Raw genomic sequence first — 25,167 nt, forward strand, 5'->3', positions numbered from 1 at the left:
CAATAACTTGTGCTTAGGATTCTTTCCCTACAGGAAATGTTAGATATTTATTGCTATGTGGTACTGTGTTCTGTAGCTGAGCTGGATTTTGTTATCCTTGAAGAAGTATCTTCCTCTGAAAGGGGAGTAAAACATGATGCTCCTAATGAGCGGAGCAGAGACACAGATCTGATCTGAGTGTTGGTTTCACATTTTTGTGATGCTCTTTGCTGCAGTTTGTATCTCGAGAGAAGCCCTTGTGGTGTCAGTCTGTTGTGTAACCTGCTCTAGTTTTGTGCCTCAAGGAAGAGTGATCCTTTAAACAAATGGTGGCTGTACAGAGGGTATGGGGTGAGATGCATTCCTCTGGCCCCATCCAATGGATTTTCTGTCACAAAGATCATTCTCCCCAGCTTCTCTTCTCTGAGTGGGAGTTTCAGCCCCCTGCACAGGCTGGAGGTCATCCATAGAACTTGCTTCAGAGTTTGTTTCAGGTTGTTATCCTTCCTGGCCAAAAACCAGATACAGTATTGTAGATGTGGTCCAGTGAGTGTTGAAGCAGGAATGACTTGTCCTGGTCTGGTTGTGCTGCTTTTTAATGCAGCTGATGATCTTGTTGTACTTCTTTTCTGTCAGAGCACACTGCTGGCTTGCATTCAGCCTGTGGTCTCTCACCACTTGTCCTCCTAGTCCCCAGGTCCTTTCCAACAGATACAAGCTAGTATTTCCCACCTGGGATATTGGAAGATGGGAACTTGCCAGCAGTCAGTGAAGATCTCTGAGACAGCGAGAGCGAGCGAGCTTTGAGTAGACTGGGAACCACTGTCCACAGCAGGAAAGAAGAGAAGAGAAAAGATGTTTCCTTGGGCACTTGGGTGGAAATCATTCCTGACTGCTTTCTCATCCACCGGGAAAATCTGCTGATTGACAATTTGAAGCTGATAGACTTTGGACTCTGTGCAAAGCCAAAGGTAAGAGTATCTGTTAAATCAAATACAATGTGCCCCCAAGTAATGCATGTTTGACCACCGTATGCAACAGGGGCTTGTCCAAACAAACTCCTTAAAATCAAGCTGTTTCTGTGGCTGACATGTCATTGCATCTTGTTTGGATTGGCCTGAACTGTATGAGAGTGGTTAACAGATTGCTCAGAAGCACAGGTAGATAATTTTCTCTAGCTAGACTCCCTGTTTTCATAGTCTAAGCTGTAGATAATCTTGTAGGTATATCACCTGTCTTATGCAAGGGTCTGTAATAGGAGCATGGGATTGGTGTGCCTAAGGAACCCTCTAAGGAACTGCATGTAGGATGAGATTGTGGATAGAATAAAATGACTTTTGCAGGTGACGTACAAATCCTGTGATTGCATATGCTTGAACTGAATTGTTTCTTGATCTTCAAACTGATTTCCAGAATCCTTTATTAACATGTAAGATGGGTGCTGGTAAGAAAGAATGGGAAGACTGCCTTACTGATTCCAAGAGAATTACTTGTCCTCAAATGATTTTTCCTGGCCAAAGTTAGAGCCTCTCACAGGTAATCAAGACCAACAGGCTGTTGTTGCACAATCAACAGGCACAATCGAGATGATCAGCTGAGGAAAATAAAGCATCATGCCAAGGGTACTAGATAAGTGAGCAGCTTGAGATCTGCACATTTATGTGATGCTCATGGTCTTAGACAATATTTGTTTAGTGAGGTCACATTGAATGAAAACAAAATCTAAGATTAATGAAAATATACAAAGGAGAAGAAGCCTCTGAGGCTTCTGAAGTGTTATGACCAGAAGACATAAACTCTGTTTTTGAAAGAGCAATTTGCTCTGTTAATTATCCATCATTTTTGTGCAGTCTGTTTTGTCAGACTTGTCTTTAGCTTCCAAGTTGTATGTGAAGACTTGTTTGCACTGTAATGCACAATGTACGAAAAATTGAGAGATGAAAATGTGAAGAGTTTTTCTATCTTTGATTTCATGTCTGGAATTTTGGAACCCACTACTTGCAGTTGTTAATCTGTCCAAACTGGTCTGGTTTGCAATGCCCTCATACTTCTTGAAAAGCTCTGCTGTTAAAGGCAGAACAATTCCTACAAGTGCCATGGCCCCACTGTTGTTCTAATTCTTGTTTCTTTGTTTTCCACACGCTGCTTTTCAAGCCTCCTTTTTCTTTACAGTGCAAGTGAGAATTGCACTGTGAGGTGTCTGAACCTTGTTGTGCCTCTACATAAAGAGAACAGCAGCAAAGCCTGACAGGTGACTGTGATGACAGCTCTCGTAGCCAGTAACACGTAACTGTGCTAAATCCCTTGTGATGGCTTTGATTTAATTTTTGCCAGTGAAATCCTTGTAAAAGGAACTGCAGCAGTGTGATGAGCTAAGGTGAAGATGCTGGTTTTAGTAGTGCTCTAGGCTGAGTGGAAGGGCAATTGAATGAGGGTTATATGCTTTCTGTGGACAATAAGGTTGTGGTGCTGTTGGGGTGGGTCCAGAGGAGGGGCCACTGTGATGATCAGAGGGTTGGAGCAGCTCTCCTATGAGGAAAGGCTGGATTGTGGCTCTGGGCAGCCTGGTCTGGTGGTTGGCGACCCTGCACATAGCAGGGGGTTGGAACTGGATGATCTTTGAGATCCTTTTCAACCCAGGCCATTCTATGACTGTACAGTTCCATACTGGAACAAATATAAAATGCTAACTATGTAAAACATGGAGTCAAACCTGTGTGATTTGTCCACACCAGGAGGTGATTAGAAAACAATTTTTTAAGCTACAAAGCTGCTTGCATGAAAGGAAAAGAAAATAAAACTACAAGAAAAAGGGAAAACCTTTCTTCCTGAAAATAGGAAGAATAATGGACCTGACATGAAATTTGGGTGAAGCTGCCTGATTTTATGAAGCTATTCCCATTATTTTCTTGGTGCTGTGTTTCCCAAATGAGTGGTTTCTGGCTGTGCTGCAGCACCAGTCTGCATGTGAACATCAGCTCTATTCACCATCTGGGAAGATTAGGACTTCCCTTCTCCCACCAGCACCACTGAATTACAGTTACTCAGTGGTTAAACAAAGGAATCCTTAAAGAAGGGTTTACAGCTGTCGTGTTATCTGAAGTGCTTGAGGCATTCTGATGCTATTAAGCTCTATGTATTAACAAGTTCAAAAAGAAAAGGTAGGCATCTGATTGTTGTGACAGTTTCTAAGTTATTTGGAAAGCTGTACCACCCAACCACTCCTTCTGTTTGATGGAGGTGACAAAGCTCAGTTTAATTTCTGACTGCTGTTTAAATCCTGAAGCTGGAGCTGGTTCCTGGAGCAGAAAAAGCTCGGAAGCTGTCCCTCCTACAAGCAGGCACCTCTGAGCAAAATATGACATCTCCGTTTCTGATGGTAAGGTCAGGAGATCTGATTCCAGCGTCTAGCTTTCAGCTTCATGCTATGTTAGTGGGACCTTTGGAATCTAGCACTGACCAACAGCAACTGACAGGCTGGTAACAGTGCACCCCAAAACAGTTATGTGTCTATTTATGTTATGAGGGAAAATTGCATTGCATTGAGATTTCCTATTTTTACACTTTGCAGATCTAACTCGCTGCTGGAAGAATCCTGTACGCCTTGTTCACACCATTTTCAATGAGCTGGATGAGTCTGTTGTTGGCATTTTAATACCATTGACCAGGCAGGCAATATGTATGGAGTATTTGGCTCTCTCTACAGTCATGAATGTTTGAGTATCTTCAACATGTGGCTCATTGCTTCCATTTCAGGCTGCCCAGAGAAGCTGTGGGTGCCTGTCCTTGGTGTTGAAGGCGAGGTTGGATGGGTGATGGGCAGCCTGAGCTGGTTAGTGGGCAGCCAGCCCATGGCAGGGTGTTTAGAACTGGATGATCTTGAAGGTTTCTTCCAACCCAAGCCCTCCCGTGATCCTATGATTCTGTGATTTCATTCAGGTTTATTAAGATGAGATGAGTTCTCCTAAATGCGCTGTTCTCCATACGATTATAATTGGAGTCTAGATGGATGACTTAAACCAGACTCCAAACTTTTTGATAGCCAAAATGAAATGAAATCAATCCTTTACTGTGTCAGTAGTCTGTAACTGGAGCCCATCAGGTAATTCCCAGCCTCCTGCCTGTATCAGTGGCTGCACACAGTGAAAAAGTCTGATGGGATTTTAACCTCTAAAATGTTCAGAAGCAACCAGAGGGTGAATATATTCACTATGCAAATACCTGCAGGAATAAGCTTGTCATGTATGTCCTCAGGTACCACAGTAGTTAATGGTGGGACTCAGTAGGTCATGCTGAAAGTTGAGTCTGCTGATCTTGAAGGTCTTTTCCAGCCTTCATGACCTTATGCTAATATTTCTGTATTTCTTTCTGTTCAGCTCCCAGAAAACCTCCCACCCAGCCCCCAGTTGACTCCGTGGTGAAAAATAAAACAGAAACCTCAGTGACACTGGCATGGTCCCCTCCGAAGATGCAACCCCCATTCCAATCGATGGCTACATTGTGGAACGCAATAAACTAACTGGCTTCACGTGGGTGAGGTGCCACGAGTCTCATGTCCCCGTCCCAGAGTTCATGGTGAGCAATCTTTCTGAAGAGGCTGATGATCAGTTCCGAGTGTCTGCAGTCAATGCGCATGGACAGAGCCCGTCTCTGGAATTCCCAGGGAGCATGCACCTTGGTAAGCACAAAAACCCCAATGGAAATGGGTCAGTGTGAGCTGAGCAGCTGTGTTGGTTCCCTAAAGATGTTTCATTTGACTTTAAGGATAGTAGTGCACTAACACACCAAAGGCTTTCCTTTATTACTAGTTCTCCTGTCAACCTCCAGCTACCACTAAAGTGATACAAGTTATGTTTCTGTGAGAGAGACATGAATATCCTTATCTTTTGATATCTCACATGTGCAAGAGGCAGAACTTTCTGTAACAGATCTTAAGCATAGAAGTGCTTCTTCCAGCACTCATGCAAAGGGAGAAGTAGAAATGTACCTATGATTTAATCTTCCATCTCTAAATGAGATACAAGACTTGCATCTAAAGAGCATTAAGACATCCATGTTGTTCTTCCTCAGAACCAGTCCTGGCTGTGAAATCCCCCCTAACAGCTGGTGAAGCTGTACCTGGAGGGGATGCCATGTTTACTACTGATCTTACAACAATGTGTTGCAGCACTTGGTACCTCAGTGGTAAAGTCTTACAGGAAAGCGAGAGCTGCATCATCAAGAGAACCCAAACTACTCACAGCCTAATCATAAAGAACATCACCAAGAATGATGGTGGAGCAGAAGTGAAATTTGTTGCCGAAAATGTTGATGTCAGCACCAAGATGAGAGTGAGAGGTATTTGCTTTGATCCTTCTCCTTTCCTCTTCCAGTCAAGGCATAGTTGCTGTGATCTGATGATTAGAACTGGGGCTGCAGGCATTCACTGCCTGTACCAAATACCTGAAATTGCATCCCATGGACTGATGTGAGTCCTGGTAATGACCTAAACATGATAGCACTGAGTGTAGGGTAAGCCAGTCTACCCAGCTGCTTGGTATCTGAACCAGATTGCTTGATGCCAGCTGATGAATGTCTGCAGTTCACAGCTATTGGCCAGTGCATTCAGTCAGCAGGTTTACCACTGCATCACCATAGAGCAGTACTTTCAGCTCCAGGTTCAGACAGCCTTTCTGATTGCACTGGAATAATTTAGAAGTAGGGGAGCAATCATTCCAATAATATCTCTATCAATCAGCTTTGCATGACAAAATAGAACAAATAAACATTCATGATGGGAGGACCTGTTTGTCATTGGGTGGAAACCTCTGCAGAAGCATGTTTAGAGCATTCTTAATCAGTAGAAGGAGATGTTTGGTTGATTTTTACTTAGTAAATCCGGCAAGAAGACCAAATGAAATATCTTGAATTGCTCAGCACTGACACAATGATGAGTGCAGGAACAGAAGGTGATACTTTTTCAGAGATGTTGCAGCAAACATTGACCACGTTAGCCTGATATCAATTGAAATAATGAGGCCTTTGCTCCTGACAGGTGCTGCAGTGAGATTTACCAATAAGAGCAAAGATGTAGAAAAGATCTGCGCTCGGCTGCGTGAGGAAGCCAAACTGCAGGCTGAGCTTTCAGACACAGGCGCTACTGTGGAGTGGATGAAGGATGGGAAGGAGCTCAAGGCCAGTGAAAAATAGGAACTGCACATTGTGGGGAAGAAACACACCCTGAAAATTCACAGCGTCTCAATGGATGATGCTGGAAGTTGTCAGTTCATCTGTGAGGGGGATAAAATGCTCTATCAGCTTTCAGTGAAAGGTATGTGACAGTCTGGGCTGTCCTCTTCCTGCCCAGGGCCAGCAGACTGCATTCACCTGACTCCCCGACAGTCCAGCTGTTGTCAGACAGCATCTGGGGTGTTTTCAGTGGCTGTTTTGACTTGAACTGGCCAATCTGCTTTGTAGAGCCATTTGATTTCTGTGTTCTGTCCTGTGATTCGTCCCTAAGATATAGAGGAAGTCAAGGGAAAGATAGGAAAAAGAGCATCCCAGCCTTCCTGCTCTTCTCTCAGGGTGGCCATGAGAGATGATGTCAACAGCTCTTTTTGTTGCAGTGATCCAAAATGTAGAAGAGACCTGTGAAGAGTCACAGGGACTAAATTGATGGAGAGCAGAACTTCCTGCCAAGGCTTGTCAGCTAGTCTTAATTTTGCTTTTCTTCTCTCTCTTTGTCATGTTAGCATAATATTTCATACTGGCAGGTCTGCCCCCAGAATTAACCGGCACAGGCTGCTCAGGGAGGTGGTGGGATCCCTGGAGGTGTTCAGGAACTGTGGAGATGTGGCCCTGATGGATGTTATCAGGGGGCATGGTGGGGTGGGTTGGGGTTGGAATCAAAGGAGGACCCCCATGTATTTCATCAGGAAGCACTACTGGTAATAAGACCTTTGGAGCAAATCCTGGTAGGGCCACGCTCAGCTGGTCCAGTCCGGAGGCTGTTCCTCCTTCCTGCAGTATCTGCAGTGAAAACCAGCAGCTGCTTTTGTGTGGCTGGGCTCACATCCAGCAGTGGTGAGGGGACTACAATGATAAGAGACAGTTCCTGAAAAAATGAATGAAATTTGACTGTATGATAGGATGGAGTTAAATGTATTGACAGGATCTCAGTGATCCCAGTGTCCATCAGCTGGCTCTCGAGCTCCTAAAAGACAGGCGTTCTGTAGAATGTTGTTGAATTTGTATTATCCATCTGTGTTCTTGGAACTGCAGAACAAATGCATGCAAAATCCGGACTTGATTTTAGCAGCTCTGACTGCGCTGTCTCAACAGACCCAACTCAGCTGTGTGCGCTGTTTTGAAATGATATGTTAACAAGAAGTTGGAAAACAAACTCCATTACCCGCAGTAAAATAGGACCGTGGCCTTAGGCTTAAACTTTTGGCTAAGACAGTGGTGAGATTTTGAATCTTTGAAGTCAATTATTCCAGTGTGTGTTAATAGGGGCCAGTTTCATCATCTAACTTTTGAGCTCCAATTAATTTCCATAAAGGAATTCTTTTTTTCTTTTCGGTCCTGAATGATATCTCCATCTTTTAGGCTCATTTTGTTTGCAATGTCCTGGTGAAGTGGAACAAAAATGGCAAAGAAATCATGACTAGTAACAAGTTCACAATGGAAGATAAAGGGAAACTGCATAATCTTCTGGCTTCACCTGTAACGAAAGAAGATGAGGAAACATACATCTGCAAAACTGGAGATGACACTCTGATTTTTGATTGGAAAGTCTCAGGTAAGTTTGTGAGGCAAACATGGGATCACAATCCATGTAAAGCACTTCAGACTTAATTCATTTGATTTGTCCAACCCTGTGGGTTTCCAGTATTTAGGACAAAGATTGCATAGCTCTATTGAAGCAATTCTGACCTTCCTGTTGTTCCTATGCAAATCCACAGTATGAGCAAATAATGTAACTGTGTTGTGATGAAGTCAAGACAGCCTTAGCTGCAGCTGGGGCTGGAGTCACGACTTGAGCCCTGACATCTGGGCTTCATTCTTCTAGTTCATCTATTGCCTCAGCACTTACATCATCTTTAAACCTATGACTGAAATGGTCCTAAGTTCTTAGCATGGGAATCCTGTCTCCTCTTTTGACAAATTAAACTCCACATTTGGAGAGTTGAGTGTCTCCTGCTGTACCCGAAGGACGTTGTGATCTCTGAGGTGTCTCCCTGAGGTGCCGTAAGCACAGCCATTAGCTCATAGTGCAAGTAAAGCACTGTCAGGTCAAGCCTGGAGGAGTAATGCTTGTCACTGACATGTTCCTGTTCAGGGTGGAGCTGGAGGGTAAAATAACACAAGAAATTGTCATTGAAATTCAATATCTGTGAAATTCAGCTGGCTGCATTCACAGAACCTGGCGTTAAGATCTGTTTTCTGGTTTATTTCTTGAGCCTATTTTCCATAACCCAGTTTTCATTTATGAACTGAAGCTCTACTGAAAACCTTTCGCTGTGTATGCTCATGCTGCAGTGCAGCTCTTGTGATCTTTAACAGCACATTCACGTTCCTCTGATCACAGGATCCTTAAGGTTGATTAAGACCCTCTAGTCCGACTGCTCACCCATCTCCACCATGATGCTCACCATCAGCTAGCTAAAAACTTAGCAGAGATGATAGATCAAGCACAACACTGGATTTGGGATGGCTAGAGATTCCTAAGATATTGAAGGATTGCTTGCAGGTGGTGTTGGCTCAGGTATTCACCCTGCATCCCACCTCCCGTTCTGTTTGGTTGAGAATCATGCATTCTGCAATTTCACTTTGTAATTCAAAGACCCTGGCTTTATCTGTTGAAAAACTGTTCTAAAACAAGCCAAGAAGACTCCGTTGGAACTGGTGGATGCAGAACAAAGGCATCCCCAAAGGACAAGTTGCACTGTTTGATGAACATTATTGGATGAGAGCTAAGCTAAGATTTAAAAAGTTCTGGGGCTGTCTCTGAGCATCAAATCCAGAGGAAGCCTGCATGATTCCCTGAGAATGGATACCTCCTACTTTGGTGTAGGGTGAAGGGAACACTAGCAGTAACTCCTATCACAAAATGTCACGTGGCTCAGACAAAAATGCCATCAAGAGGGCTTAATTAGGAACACCAAATGGTCACAAGATGGTCTTAGGGCAGGGAAGTAATCTATCTATGTGATATTGATTGATGCTATTAGTTCTTCACAGCTTGACTCTAGAGGGACTGTTCTTCTTTGGTCACCTAGTTTTAAAAGAATAGATGGCTCCTGTCTATTACAATTTTTAATGCATTACTTGTTCACTGATGCCATAAATGTGCCTGGCATAGCAATTGGCCTTGGTATATTCAGTGACTGAAAGCAACAGTTGTTGCTGTAAGAAATGCAGTACTAAGCTAGGTCTGCCTGTAGCTGACAGCCATCAGCTTGCTCCTCAGGCCGGTTGTGTCTGGATGAAATGAAGGGCATGAAATACTGATGTGCTCATCAAACTCTGCTTGTTAGCTTAGAGACAAAGTGTTGAATAGGTTTGTTCATGCATTGCAAACACGTTACTTATCTGCCTTCATTTTAGCTTCAGAAGAATGTGTGCAGAATACAGAATTGATTAAAAGAAATAAGAACTGTCTGCATAGAACTTACTCTTTCCTTACACAGGAGAATCAAGCAGACGTTTGTATGTGAGTACCACCAGAGGTGAAACTTGATCACCCAAATGTAATGAGCAGAGACATTACAGTCAGTTCTAACTGTATCTTCATGCTGTGCTGAATAAGCCTGAGTCAGGATGTAAACCACTTTCTCTTTTTTTCTTCAGATGAAGCCATTAATGTTGTCAACAAGCCCAAAACGACTCCAGAAATATCAGTCAGTCCTTCTGAAGACCTGGAGCTGGTGTGTGAGGTGTCAGCTGCAAGCGGAGCTGTTGTATGGAAGAAAGATCAAACAGAGGTGAAGCAGGACCAGAAGACAACCATCATCTCCCAGGGGACGCACCGCAAGCTCATGGTCAAAAATGTGACCCTGAAAGACCAAGGGAGCTACAGCTGTGAAACAAAAGATGACAAAGCAACATTCCAAGTGAAAGTCAGAGGTGAGAAAATGTTTGGAATCCCAGTGAGAAAGGAACGGTTCATTTTGTGTGTCTTGCATTTGGAGGATCAACTGACAGCCTCTCTGGTGCAAAACATTTTGGCTATAGGACTTTCTTTGTCATCTAGTGTCATAGCAACACTTTTCTACACGTGCTTCTCCATCCAGGAATGAATTACTGCAACAAACCATAGGCAAGGAGGGTAACTTGTGCAGCTCTTGTAGTCAGCTGGTGTCTGCAGGGTTACAGTGCAAGAGCACACCAGGCATGCAAGGAGTGAGAAAAGGGGAGGTGGTTGAAGAGATATGGTTACAAAATTTGAATGACACAATGAGGTGGAAAATGCCAATAATCAGACTCATAAATGGCCTGGGTTGCAAAGGCCCACGGTGCTCATCCAGTTCCAGCCCCCTTCTTCCTATGTGCAGGGTTGCCAAGCAGCAGCCCAGGCTGCCCAGAACCACATCCAGCCTGGCCTTGAATGCCTGCAGGGATGGAGCATCCACAGTCTCCTTGGGCAACCTGTTCTAGAGGGCCGTTCCCTTCTGATTTACTGGAAATGTAGAGAGACACGAGAAGAAAAAAAGAGAAGGGAGGAGGTTCAGCAGTGCATGCAGGTGTTCTAAATCTCATGTCCAAATCTGCTATCAGACTGCAAAATCTTTAGCTTTGTGATATGATGTGAAATGATATGAAATTATATGATATGATATGAAATGATATGAAATGATATGAAATGATATGAAATGATATGCCTATCATTTCCCAAGGCAAAATAGAGGGAAAAGTGTTTTCCTGTCATAATGAGGCATCACGATGCTCCCTGTGAAGGGCAAGTATAGTGAAAATGGGGAACTGGAGTTAGCTCTGCAGCAGACTACAGCAAAACGGTGTGGCTGTTGTGATGTCCCTGCAGAGAAAGAAGACGTGTTTACAAACAAGGACAAGGTACAAGAGGAGGGGAAGGCTGTACTGACTCAAAATGCCAAGCTGAGCTTTTGAGGTGGCCCAGAAGAAGACAGAGGTGAAGTGGTACAAGGAGGGGAAACTGATCACCTGGAGCAAGATGTTCAAGGTGGAGTCAGAGGGCAAACAGCGTCGGCTGGTGCTGAGCCAGGTGGAGAAGAAAGATGCAGGGGAGTACAGCTGCGAGGCTGCTGGCCAGAAACTCACCTTCAAGATTCATGTCACAGGTAAGACAGGTGTTGTCTGAAATACAGCAGAGAACAGTAAAGTAAAATCTAGTTTCTATTATACAGTGATCCAGTTGCAGTAGTCTGTGCTGAGTTTTTTTCCCTAGACTTGATTGCCTGGGTTTGTAGAAAGTATTTGGTTTTAGTCTCGCACAAAGTGCTGTTTCAGTCTGTCTGTAGAATAATAACTACTGATATATGTACAATGGAAGCAATATTCAAGATATTATTCAAATCTCTCCTGTGCCTGAGGTCCCAAACTGTAATTCCTGTTCACCGAAACATTTGACTAAGATAAGTATGTGCAGTGAGGCTGGAGTGCATGTTGTGCATGCAGCCTTTCATGGCAGGAGAAGCAGGAACTTCTCCTAGTAGTACACTGCCTTTTTACTATGCCTTTATGTTGGAGGCTGCATCTGGATAGGTGAGTCTGCTCCTCACAGTGAGAGACCTGGTAGAGCTGACTATTCCCAGAGCTCAAAGTAAAATAGATAGCTGCAAATCACACACAAAGAAGAAAGGACTGCGTTGGTGAGCATATTTCCTTTGTGCCTTTGACAGTCACAGTTGTGGCAATGGTAGAGGCCATGAGGAGTCTGTTCAGGAAGCCAGGAGTACTGTTCTGGGTCATGAAAAGGCAGCCAGTGGTTTGACTATCACATGTTTATGTGTTTTGATGTTTCACAGTGGGTCTTAAGTAAAAGGAACTCAGGTTTTGGTTGCCTGCAGGACAGATGTTCTTTTGGGTTCAGTATGTTTGCATAGTGACTTGCAACCATGGGACTGGTGTTCAAGGACCCTCTTGGTTCCTTCAGTTCCTGGGTTCTTTCTTGCCTAGATTTGACACTTTGTTTCAACAGAAGAGCTGATATTCTCTAGTGAAGGCTATTAGTTTGGGCACAAGTGGTAACCTAAACCTGTTCCAACCTGTACATACAAACCTGCAAGATGGTCTCATTTCAGTCCCTCAGTCAATACTTTTTCTTTTCTTCCCTCAGAGCCAAAACCTGTGTTTATAAACCAGGAGAAGGTGCAGAAAGAGGTGAGTGCTGCCCTGGCAGCAAGTGCCTCCCTCAGCTGTGAAGTAGCACAGGATCCAACCGAAGTAAAATGGTACAAGGATGGAAGACTGCTTGCCTCCTCCAGAAAGTTCAGAATGGAATCTGTGGGCAAAACATGGCGTCTGGTTGTGGAGCAGCTGGAGAAGAAAGATGCTGGAGAATACATCTGCGAGGCTGCTGGCCAGAAGATGACCTTCAAGTTGGAATCAACTGGTGAGCATTCGCTTTGGGAGCACTAAGCAGCTTTGGTGGGATGTGGTTGGGGTGGAATGGGTGGTTTCATTGACATGAGAGAACAGGCAGTGATGCTGTGAAACCAGATGGATGATGCTCAGCCTGGCCATGTGCCTCAGAGCTCTTTGCTCAAGGAAGCCAAGTGTAGTTGTGGGTTTGCTCTCAAGAGCACAGTTTGGTAGGGATGAGTTGGCGGTTGGACTAGATGAGCTTAGTGGTCTTTTCCAGCCTTAGTGACTCTGTGGTTCTCTGCTTCAGGAAAGACCTGCTCTCTGACTTACACACGTGTCCAAGTTAAGGATGCAGCAGAAATAAAATCTGTATCAGAAAAGGCAGAATCTCGTGCCCATCTTACAGTTAAAGGTAATTATGCTTCTGATGACGATTTTGCTTAAATTATCTTATATTATAAACCAGCTAACATCCTTTGCTTTAATGTCTAAGAAGTTAAACACCACCAGGACCTTTCACAGAAATAAAAACTCCTACCTACCTACCTTTCTGCCCACAAAGTATCCACCTTGTCTTTTGGGATTTACTTTTGCTAAGTAAAACAGATTATTTTCTTAGGAGGTTGATTTTCTACCTCTAGACTTGAGATTTGTGTTTGAACGTTGAGGGATAAAAAACATAGCTTGACTTTTTCTTCATTTTTTCTGTCTGTTTGAAAAGAGCACAGGGTTCTTTTTTTAATATATACAATGTTAGGGTATATATATGATGTTAAGTGCGATAAAGAAAAGGGAGACATTTGAGTTAGCACACTACTCAAGAGTTCAGTCCCCAGCTTTGCCACTGTTACCATTATAAGGGCAAGAACTTCCTGGAAAATGAATTTCTCCTAAGTAGAGTCATTACATTTGAGCTACAGGGACCTTTACTAGGAGAAAACTTGTTCAGAGCTAAGTTGCTGTATTTAACCAAAGTAATTATCAATGTCCGTGTTTCATTGAACCTCTTTTCCATTTTGTAATGCGAGGAGTTTGATATCGGGGTGGGAAGGTCATGGTTTGATTTGGATGTTGGACTGGGAATCAGAAGATCTGGGCTCTCTTCAGGTTGTCAGTCATATTGTCTGACTTCTTAACAACATTCCTTTCTTTCTAGTATTTTTTAATGATGTTTTAAGGCATTTTGAGGTGATAGGTGTAGTGTTCATGTGCAGTAATGCTGACATGAGTAAGTAGGGTGATAATGTAAGGGTTTTTTACATTCCTTCTAAATCTCTGCTTTCTCTTGTTCCATCTTTCTTAAAGAGCAATCCATTAATCTAGTAAAGGAGCTGTGTGATGAGGATGTGACTGAGCCTGAAGAAGCCAAATTTGAATGCGAGGTATCCATTCCTTCTGTGAAACCTCGCAGGTGGTATCTACGTGGGAAGTCTTACAGGCTGGCGGAAACTTGATTATGCAGCAAGAAGGCACCATCCACCGGCTGACCATACTGAAAACCACCACTGATATGACAGGCACCATTCAGTTCTCAATTGGCAGATCCAAATCCACAGCCAATCTGCTTGTTAGAGGTAACATATCCTGGCTTGGTTTACATCATGAAGATGAAGAATTAATTAACGTACAGTCTTCCTTCACTGGGGTCTTTGAAATATTGTGTGTGTGTCTGGAGGTTCTGCTCCATTTCCAGTTCAAAGTCATTGGACACTAAATGAGACAGCTGCGTCTCAGTAAAAGATCTGTATGAATAGTTGTGATGTGCTTACTATTCAGATCTACAGAGCTGAGGATTTGTCCTTGGCTATACCAAAGAAGTTAAATCAGGTGAAATTAATTGTATTTCTGAAGTAGACAAGTTTAAGTTTGGTAGCACCTAAATTTGATGCAGTTTGTCATTGATTTTATCTGAAAGAAATTTGCAGGCTTTTTATCTCCTGTTGTCCCCAGTGTAAGAGTCTCCATTCACATCCTAAAGTACTTATTATATTTTCAAGTCACTCTTATTTGAATAAAAGCCTCAACTGGGAGCAATTTAATAAGCACAGAGCAAGAGCTGGAGCTTGCATTTGGTAGATACTATACAGTATTACTTTATAGAAATGTAATCAATGGCCTTCCCTATAGACAATCATTTGTTTTATCTTTAGAGTTGTTCAAAGAACCATTGTGAACATGAAATTAATTGGAATGGAATACACGCAAGAGACTTTCCTCTTCTTCCAATTGTCCTCATCCTTTCTTCTCTTCCACCCCTGCTTTTCAGATTACCATATACAAATCACCAGGAAGTTGGAGGACAAGACAGCTTTGGAACGTCATTCTGTCATCCTGTCCTGTGACTTCAGGCCTTCTCCAAAGGTTGTGAAATGGTTCAAGGGCCACACACCCATCGAGCCCTCTGAGAAGTACAAGATCAAGAGGGATAAGCATTCAGCAGAGCTCCAGATTCTGAAGCTGAAGCCCGATGATGCTGGTGTGTACAAGTGCAAGGCGGGAATTGCAGAGACTGAGGCCACGCTGACAGCTGAAGGTATGAGCAGGGAGGGTGGCCTCTTCCATGTCCTATTTCACCTCAGATTTCTCTTCTTGAGGTTGATTTATGCCGTTCTCTCCTGCTAACTTTGCAAATGTATAAACTTCACTGAGAAGATTACACAAAGATTATCTAGTCCAGCCATTCTACCACATCCCAGTATGCTTTATAGTAACAGTGGTAACAGTTCACCTTGTTTCCCTACAGCCCACAATGTAGAAGTAAGGAAGCACCTGCAGGATGTGGAAATTGAAGAAGAGAGCTCTGCTGTCTTCTCCTGCGAGCTGTCCCATGATGACGAGGACGTGGAATGGTTTCTGAATGGCAACCTCCTTTACACCAACAATTACAATGACATCAAGAACGTTGGCAACTGCTGCACACTGACAGTGAAGCAGGTTAAGCCTGAGGATGCTGGCCCAGTGACAGTGAAGTCAGACAAGGTGTCAGAAAGCGCGCGCCTGAAGGTGAGAGTTGGGTCTGATCACAGCCCTCCTGGATGTAAGAGATGCTAAGGAGCTCCAGTTCATTCTATTGTGCAGCAGTCCTGCTTCTAAAGCTCACCTCTCTGGGGTGACAAGTCATCAGGGGCTTTCTTCCAGTGGAAGGTTCCATTGCAGCAGATATCAATGAAGGAGGATGGTTTTGGTGTCCTGCCAAAGCATTCAATTGCTTTTTATCATCATTTTGCTTAACACAAGGAGAGTTACAGGAGCAAATTTTTTTACTGCTTCAGTGCCATGCAGTGTCGATGCTGTTGTCTCCAAGGATTTATGTCTGCAGGGAGAGATCATTCAGTGTGTGTTTTGCCTCTGGAATGACTAATGACCAGGCTGTGAGCAACCCGATCTAGCTGTGAATGTCCCTGTTTATTGCAGGGGAGCTGGGCTAGATGGCCTTTAAGGGTCTCTTCCAATTCTAAGGATACTGTGATTCTAATCTGCTCTCCCCAGTAATTAAGCTCTTTTACTCTACGCGCTCAGAGTTTGAAGGATTTCCTCTTTCTCCTTTCTTTTGCATTTGGTGGATCTTTTTTCCTCAGTGTAAACCTCTGATGTGTGAAATAGAAGATAGATAAAAGGAGTCAATAAAGAGGAAAATCAAAAGTGTTCAGCAGCTTATCCTCTTAATACTGTGGCCTGCTGTATGAGCTGTGCTCCACGTGAGGGCAATGCCAGCTCTCCAGCTTTAGAAGAGCTACATCCCAATTTTTTCATATATCAGTCCCACCCACGGCAATGCAGGCTGTCCCTCCTGTTCCCTGTATTCTCCTACTGAATACTTGAGAATTCCATAAAGCGTATTCAGTCAACAGACATGAAACCACTTTAGGTTCTATATTGGTGTCGTCAGTAATGGTAAAGATTTATTGATACCTCTTTAAAAATCTGAACACAAATGGAAATGTCTCAACTTCTGTATCACGTTGTTCTGTTTTGCCTGTTTAATTGCAGTGAAGCCTGCTGTCTTCATGAAGTGTTTGAATGATGCTTTTGTTGAGGAGTGGGGTGTGATTAAATTGGAATGCGAAGTCTCTAAAGAGAAGGTCAAACCAGTGTGGAAAAAGGACGGTGTTGTGCTCACTTCTGGCAACAAGTTTGAGCTGCTACAGTCTGGGAAGACCCTATGTCTCCTTCTCCATGACCTCGAGAAGTCAGATGCAGGTTTATATACCTGTGATATTGGCACTGATGTTGCCAAGTCAAATGTCGGCGTTCAGGGTAAGTACTGTGGAAAGTGAAGGAGTGCTAAAAGCACATTCAGTGTGGTCACTATGTCTTACACCTATTCCCCCACGAGCCTTAATAGTTTCTACAATAGAACTGTATTTCTGCAATTTAGCGCAGTGATGTCTGGAAAATTCCCATTGCTTTTGAAGTAAATGTATCTCCTTTTGCCATGAAAATCACAAAACACGTCAAGAATGTCCTGGAAATGTTTCCTTTCTAAACATCCCTAAAATGGAGAAATGGTTTGAACACCAGTAGGGGTAGGATGGTAACAAATTAGCTAATAGAAACATTTAATGTCTTGTCGTAGGCAAAACCCTTTTTCTCACGCAGCATCCTAGAGTTGTCCTCTCTGTTAGGTTTTTCCCTCTGTAGCTCATTGAATCTTCATTGTGCTCCATGGACTGAGCTGCTCTCCTTGTAATTCTTCCAGAGCAAAGACAAGAGATTCACGTCTCTTTTTTTTTTTATAGCTTTCTGGTAATTCTGAGAGGAGAATGTCTTAGAGAATACATCAGTGAGGAACGCAGCCATGATCTGCAAATCCTGAGTTCAAACACCAGTAATGCTACTCATGTCAGTCACAAATGCCTTTTCTCCATCTAAACCTCATACTAACCTATCTCTTATCTTCCAGAGCTGAATATTGGCATTAGCAAATGGCTGAAAAACAATGAAATCCAGGAGGTAGAAGATGGCACTTTTGAATGCATTCTGTCCCATGAAAGCATTGATGAGTTCAAGTGGACACTGAATGGAAGCAGAGTGGAAAGTGGTGGGCGATTTAAAGCTTCTAACGTGGGTTGGTAAGAGACTCTCCTTATCAAAAGTGTGACTCCTACTGACTCTGGGGAAGTCGTTTTTGTTGCCCGTGGTCTAACCTCCAAAGCCTCTCTGTCTGTGAAAGGTAATGAGATGGGAGAGATTCTGGGGTCTGATTCCTTCAACTGTCTTCTGATAAGATTGTCATGAGAGCTAACTCATAATATGGTTAAAGTGAATAGCAACCTTCTACTTGAACCTTGAAGCACTGAGAATTTCTCTTAAAAATAAGTAAAAGGAGGAACCATTTGACACAAATGTGAGAACTACCCAAAGCACTGGGGTAGTGTTGGAAATGGGCATCTCACTACAGCTTGTTCCATTAACAGTAAATCAGGAATGATCTGTTGAGGGAACTGTGGGAGCCATATCCTCTAAGTATAAGCTGAAGGGATGGCCTTCACATCATCTAGCTGTACAACAAATTCCTATCTAGAACATGTGCATCTGAGAGCATCATCTGAAGCTCCCAGTGTAATCAGTGGAGAGAAGGAAGAGGCAGTTTTCAGACATGGTTCATCATCCTCAATGGGGTAGATTTAAGAGAGAATTAATGGTGCCTGGAATTCTATTGTCTGTACTTTACAGATTACTGCTGGCTGTAGGATGGCCTCTGTTGCAAGTGCCTCTCTAACTTATCTCCAGCATGTAGATGCGTGTATTTTGAGAGAGGCATCCTACCCTAAGTGTATGTTACTCAAAAAGCAGTGTTTTCTTTCAGAAAAACCTACTGAGGTAACAAAACAGCTGGAGGATAAGACAGCAGCAGCAGGGCAGGACATCAGCCTGAGCCGTGAGCTGTCGAAACCAGATGTGAACATCAGGTGGTACAAGGATGGCAAAGCAATCAGAAAAAGTCAGAAGTACGACTTGCAGCAGGAGGGAACTGGGGCCATTCTGATCATCCATGACTCTACCGCCAAGGACAGCGGGGAGTACACCTGTGAGACAGAGGACTCTGAAACAAAAGCCAGGGTCACTGTGCAAGGTGAGTTGAAAAGCACACTGGGGAAGGCATGTAGAGAAGTCGAGGTAAATATCTGCAGCCTGTGGGTGATGTTTTTCTCTTCTGTTTCCTTGAGCGGGATCAATTCTTAGTTTTCAGAAAATATGGTGGATTAAAATATTTTAGTTAAAATAATCTCTAAACTGAATGATAAATGGCATGAGAAAGCAAAGCTGAGAACTAAGCTCCAGAAGAGAAAACAAAGTCAAGTATGGCATATTTAGAGACAGGTGAAGAACCCTTGAGCGCACTGAGGAGTACTAGCATACTCTGGAATGTCTCTTGGGCTCCCTACAGCACACATACTTGCTCTGGGGCATGTCTGGATGTCTGTAGAGCTAATTGCAGGGCCCTGAGAAACCTCTGGGGCACATTAGGGGGCACTGGTTTCCATGTGAGTGTTTCCAGGTTCCCAGAAGTCAACAGGGAAGCCTTCGGAGACCCCTTGGGAAGACTCAGTGGGCCCCTAGAGTGATGTAGCAGCTTGTGTTGGTTGCATCTGCTTGGCAGGGAAGCGATTTCCCTGGTGGGAGCTGACTGACTGGGAGGTGATTCCCTTGGTTTAATTAATTTAATTACCTGGATTATAATTAAATAACACTGTTCAGCGTTCAATCAAGATTATATTTTTCCAAAGTACTGCAGTCGTGCATCTGTAGCAGCTTTCCTAAAATATATCGAGTTTATTCAAAATTCCAGTGATGCTCCTAAAGCACTTGAAGTGCATTTGAGGTGGCGAGTGACAAAACAGCTCTGAGAGAATCATCATCAAATCAGAACATTGGAACGGTAACTAATAGCAGAGATTCTGATAAGAATATTTAAATTTTCAAATTACCTTTTTCTAAAGTTGTATTTCACCAAGTTTCATCAATATGCACACTGAAGAGCTGACTTGCTATGTTTCTTTTTATAAAAAATCATGTGTTACAATTGAGAAAAGAAGGTATAGCATGTAACATCCTCCAAGTAAAGTGCAAAAAACATTTCTTCACAGTTCCAATTAATGTCTTATGTTTTGTTCAGACTCACTAAATGATGTATTTCAGGGTACATCACATGGGAATATAAGAAGACTATTCAGAACAGGAGCTGCAGAGCAAGATGAACAGCATGAGAAGGTAAGGCCGGGAACCAAGGACACAGCTTTTGTGTCACTCAGCCACCTGTGGCAGAGGTCAGGATTTCAGCAGGGATTTCTGCAGACGTTCCTTGAACACCCCCAGGGTGGGTGACTCCACCACCTCCCTGGGCAGTCCATTCCAGTGCCTGGCCACTCTTTCTGAGAAGTAATATTTCCTAATGTTCAGCCTGAACCTCTCCTGCCGCAGCTTGAAAACGTTCCCTCTAGTTCTATCAGTAATGACACGAGAGAAGAGGCCGACCCCCAGCTCACTGCAACCTCCCTTCAGGAAGTTATAGAGAGCAATGAGGTTTCCCCTGAGCCACCTCTTCTCCAGGCTGGACATTCCCATCTCCTGCAGCCTCTCCTCATATGGCCCCATTGTGCTCCAGACCCCTCACCAGCTTTGTTGCCCTTCTTTGAACACGTTCCAATGCCTCGGTGTCTTTTTCTCAGTGAGGGGCCACAAACTGGACACAGAATTCGAGTTGTGGCCTCACGAGTGCTGAGTACAGGGGGACAGTCACCTCTCTGCTCCTGCTGGCGTCACTGTTTCTGATGCAAAATGTATGTAAGTGTCACATGTGTGACATCCTTTTTGATGGAGTTCTGTGACTGGAGTTCAATGGATTTGAGAGCTGACTTGAAGCCTGTGGGCATCACCCAGGAGTTGGGGTGAGAGGATGAGGCGTAGGAACAGGAACCTCTTTGGTCGTTACTAACTCCCAACTTTTTGGTCAGGAATCTCTGTGTGTTTCTTTATCATGTAAAGAACAGAGTCATTGTGCAGCTTGTGAATGAACTGATTCACGCCTGCTGATTGGTGCTGTTCTCTACAGGGAGCTGCAATGGAAATGGACACTTGTGGTCCACTGTCCAGCCCCCTCCCGTGTTGGATTTTCTGGGCTTTGAGACACGTCTTCCAGATGCACTTTGTGTTATTTCTGATGTGTGACCTGTTGAGCTCCAGCCCCAAAGGAGGATTCAAGTACTACCATTGGGAATGTAGTATTTCTTGCTAAACAGAATTCATGTGCACCCTTGTCTTTCGTCTGCACAAAGGATCTTGTAATCATCTCTGTCTGTGTTTCTTTTAGACCCAGAGATGGAGCAGAGAGGAACACAGACTTGGGTGAATCTTCGTTCAGGAGCAGGGACACGTCATGCTCATCTGAGGTGTCTGGCTGACAGCAAGAGCAGAGAGGTAAGTTTCATAGGGTCGCGTGCCCATTTTATTTTATTTTTCATTCATGATGCATAGAGGCGTTCCCCAGACAAAGTGAGCATTTCTCAACTGGACTTTCTAGAAATGAGCTAGGCAGTGAAAATGGGTTTGAAGCATTCCTAAGAGCCCCGCAAGAGAATGCTGAGAGTTAATCTGGCACCCTCCTTTGGAAACGTCCGTTGTCTGTCAGCTCTTCAGCTGTGCCCTAACACCTCCCATTGCGCTGCCACACCAGGATAGAATTCCAAGCCCACACTGAGTCCTGGAATGTTGTGGTGCCGTGTTGGAATCAGACATGACCACGTGGTCTTGGCTCCCCGCCTTGTGGGGGGTCATGGTGGACCAGGCTGTTGGCCGTTGGTGATGTCATAAGCGGCTGGAATGAGGGGAGGAGCGGTGCGTTCTGTGTTCCTTTGTGGGTGAGCTAGTGGTCGGAGTGGTTGGTTGTCTTGTTGTTCTTGTGCCTTTTGTGCCATTAGTTAGTTAGTTTTGTTAGTTAGTTAGTTTTGTTAGTTAGTTAGTGTTGTTAGTTAGCGTTGTTAGTTAGTTACTGTTGTTAGTTAGTTACTGTTGTTAGTTAGTTACTGTTGTTTGTTAGTGCCGTTAGTTAGTTAGTTACTGTTGTTAGTTAGTGCCTTTAGTTAGTTAGTGCCGTTAGTTAGTTAGTGCCTTTAGTTAGTGGCTTTAGTTAGTATCTTTAGTGCTTTTTCTTCTCACCGTCGTGTGCAGCAGCTTGTAGGTAAGCTGAGCTGACGTGGGATGGATGGGTGGGCAGTGAGGTGTTGAGAACTGCTGGCTGTTTGAGCTCACAGCACCGTATTGCTTACTCTTGACCATCAGACGTAATTTTCCCCGGTACACACGTTCCAAAGGGGGTATCAGTAAAGTTGGCACCTGTCCCGTGCTTCTTCCATTGTCTTTGCTCAGTAGTGGAAGCATTGTAAAGTTGCTGGGCGGACAGGCATCACGTAGCCTGAGACTCAGCATGTCTTGCAGCAAGTGGGTGGGACAGTTGTGCTGTGTGTGTTATTCCATGGATGTCTTAGCCCTGCTCACTGACCTGCTCTTTCTCTCTCCTCTCCTCACCCTCCGCCCACTGCCTCGGTGCAGCTTTTGCTCTCATTTCATCCGAGCAAAGCGACAAGGAACTGCTGCAGATAGCTTGAGGTGATCTCACTGCCAGGTACGTGCCATGTTTTGTCCCCCCGCATGGTTTTGCCGCAGGGTATGCGCGGGTAGCTCTGAAGAAGTCTGTCCATACTGTGCTGTGTGAATAGAGAAAACAGAAGTGTGTTTCTGCTCTGTTCCAGCTGTTCACACTTGCTGTGATGGGTGCTGCGTGCAGTGGGATCAGCCGTGAGCCTGAGTTGGCGGCGACGGAGGTACAGTATGAAGCTCTGGCCGGTCTTTTTTCCCTGTGTTGAGCCATTAGAAGGAGCTGCAGGTGTACTCTCCTGCAGGAAAGAATGGGCCAAAAAGGGCCTGGCCACTTGTCTGTGCCAGTGCCATTGCTGATTAGTCTGAGTAGAGAGAGATGCATCTTTGCATGGCCTGGCAATGCACGCCAGAAAGGGAAATAACTGTGATGAGACGTGCAGCTCCTTCTGAAGTGCTCCTGATAAGGACGGAGCGCATTTGCTGCAGCTTTCTTTGCAGATGTGCTCCTCACCTTGAAATCCTCCTGGTTTGTCCTCATCTCCTGACCACGGCCTGTGCTCTGTTTTGCAGGCTGATAACATGCGGGAGCCGCAGCTGGTGCGTGCTATGTCATCTTTAAACGTACCAGCGATTGCGGCAGCCCATGTTATTAGGAGCCACGTCGCCCAGGGGCCGGATGAGCTCTCTCTGGAGGTAAGCAGTTCCAGGCGTTCCTTGTTGTTGTGCACAGAATTAGTATAGAGTGTGAACGCCTCGGGAATACTCTCATATTTTGTGTCGTAGAAGAAGGCTTTTGTTTTAGCTGTGCTGAAGCTGGGATTGATGTTTCAATCTTTTGCAGGTTGGAGACATCGTGTGCATTGTTGATATGCCACCAAAGGAGATGAGCCCCTGGTGGAGAGGCAAGCGTGGCTTTGAGGTAGGCACACATTTTTGACTAGAGAGCACAGCTTCAGTAGAGTCGGGAATCTCCGGTTGGAGCTGCTCTGCCTGCACAGGATGGCTTCTGGATGCAAACAGTTGCCCTGTGTCGGTGTCAGAGGACCTTCCCTTTGGCTCTGGGCTTGGGCTAATGCCCACCTGTCTTTTTGTTCTTATTACAGGTTGGTTTTTTCCCTGGTGAGTGCGTGGAACTCATCAGGGGAAAACTGCCCGAGTCCATCCTACATTCGTTGCCAAAGCCAGGTGCGTATTTTACATTTGACAATGCGGGTTAGTAAAATGGGGTCTGAACGTGGCTTTCAGGGGGTTCATTAATGCCCGAGTTGAGCAAGCTTAGAAAGAGAACTGCATTAAGCTCCTTGGGCACCTCCAGGGATGGGGAAAATCCGTTCTTGCGTGTCTTTGTTGGGAACATGCTTTCTGTTGTTACGTGTTCTGTTGAATGTGTTGCACTCGGCCTCGTCCAACCGAGCCAGGGCTGAAATGAACTTGTTTTTTTCTTTTGTTGCGCAGAGCCAAAGAAACGGGGCAAGTTCATCTCCTGCCTTCGTTCCCTGTTGAAGGCCTGCCCCAGGAGAGCGAAGCAGCCTGAGCCTCCAACATTCTCGGGATCCATGTCCCTGCTTGACATCGTTGAGAGGTATTTAGCCAACAGGACTTGAGGGCTGAGCTGTAGGAATGGAAGCATCCTCTGCTGTTTGAAACAGAGCGCTTTTCTAAGCTGTGTTTCAGCAGAAACCAGGCATTGCCAGGAACAGGCAACTATTGGCAAGGGTTCGGTGCAGCTCTTCCCTCACCCTGCACCACGACTGACAGCATGCTCTGTTTTCTCTGCAGAATGAGTTCTCCCAGTAAGAGGGCAGAGTCAGCAGCTTGCAGTTGGCGTTCCTGCTTCTGCCTGGGCAAACCATCCCCTGTGGCCAAACGCCAACTGCAGAGCAGTGCCAGGGAGCCCTCTGAAGCTGAAGTCTTGGTCCTGGCAGGTAAGCATGCAAATCCAGCTTTCAAAACACTGCTTGTCAGCAACACAGGTAGAATTCATGCTTTCAGTGGGCTTGTACATCCTTCTGGCATTCAAGCCTGTGCCTGACATCTTCAGTTGACCCCTGTCTTTCCCAAATGAGTCTCTTGTCAACACAAGAGCTGGACCTGCACGAGGATCACTTTCAAGACAGTGACACTGTTGCTAGAAGCCTATTTGCTTCTGCCCACCATCACTGCATAGCCAAATGTCAAGAACCTGTTTCAAGATTCATCTTGTGAAACTTTGACACTAACTGCTGTGCGTCTACTCCTTCCTAGGTGACCCGAGCCCTTGTATATCTCCAGGACGCCAGGCATGTTACGATGCAGCATCCTGTGATTCCATCAATGAAGAACTGTTACTAAGCACAGGATGCTGCAGTTCAGATGAAAGCCTTCCGTATAACATCAGTTATAAAGAGAAGAATGCCATCATCGTTGAAGCTCTCGTTCATCCCATACCTGTTGAAGCTGCTGACCTGAGCCTGCCAGACTCCTCAGGCACCAGCCTGAACCGAGTGCCTTTCGAGGACAGCCCAGCCCAAGCACAGCACGAGTGCCCCGACAGCAGCACAACCATGCAGGCTCAGGTCAGCATTACAGAGGAGAAGCCAAACATCTTGGAGGGGGAGGTAGAATCAGGCCAAGAGTCCCAGGCTCCGGGCAACAGCACGACTTCTGAGACACTCTCGTCAGACAACAGAGAATGAGTCCCATCTTTCCTCCAGACCTCACACCCCCTCCTTTTTCCTATTGAATAAAGGCACGCTCGTGCTCAATCAACGCCTTGACTGAATTCTGAGTTTTCATTCGCAGAGATTGGGATGAGTACAAGAAACAGCAAGACAGCTCAGCTTGCAACGCTCTGGCTGTGGGGTGCGTGCAGGGACACTGTAACCATACAGGGAAAGGCTTCCACTGCTTCCTCAAGCTGTAGTCCAGCCCTGCTACTGCTCTGTGGCACAAAGCCCTGAGGGATGTTCCATATTGTTAACCTAAGTGAAGCCAGCTTCATGCACTGTGTTTTGTTGTTGCTGGGTGAGAGGGGGATGCACGTTGGTGAGAAGATGAGCATTG

The 25,167-nt window shown here is 44.8% G+C and overlaps 2 protein-coding genes across 2 annotated transcripts; both read left to right on the top strand.

Annotated features, from left to right (window-relative positions):
- The first annotated feature begins 6,286 nt into the window (after positions 1-6,286).
- Positions 6,287-10,259, top strand: LOC146757570 (obscurin-like protein 1). Its single transcript, XM_085520686.1, has 2 exons — positions 6,287-7,759; positions 9,811-10,259. The coding sequence occupies exons 1-2, from the start codon at positions 7,621-7,623 to the stop codon at positions 10,257-10,259; spliced, it is 588 nt and encodes a 195-aa protein (XP_085376812.1). The 5' UTR covers positions 6,287-7,620.
- A 6,260-nt stretch (positions 10,260-16,519) lies between these two features.
- On the top strand, positions 16,520-18,693 carry LOC146757571 (obscurin-like). Its single transcript, XM_085520755.1, has 3 exons — positions 16,520-16,782; positions 17,429-17,698; positions 18,335-18,693. The coding sequence occupies exons 1-2, from the start codon at positions 16,533-16,535 to the stop codon at positions 17,599-17,601; spliced, it is 423 nt and encodes a 140-aa protein (XP_085376881.1). The 5' UTR covers positions 16,520-16,532; the 3' UTR covers positions 17,602-17,698; positions 18,335-18,693.
- Positions 18,694-25,167: the final 6,474 nt, after the last annotated feature.

Source organism: Coturnix japonica, chromosome 20 (assembly GCF_054131305.1).
Source record: "Coturnix japonica strain WE chromosome 20, WE-NBRP24, whole genome shotgun sequence".
Taxonomy (NCBI): Eukaryota; Metazoa; Chordata; class Aves; order Galliformes; family Phasianidae; genus Coturnix; species Coturnix japonica.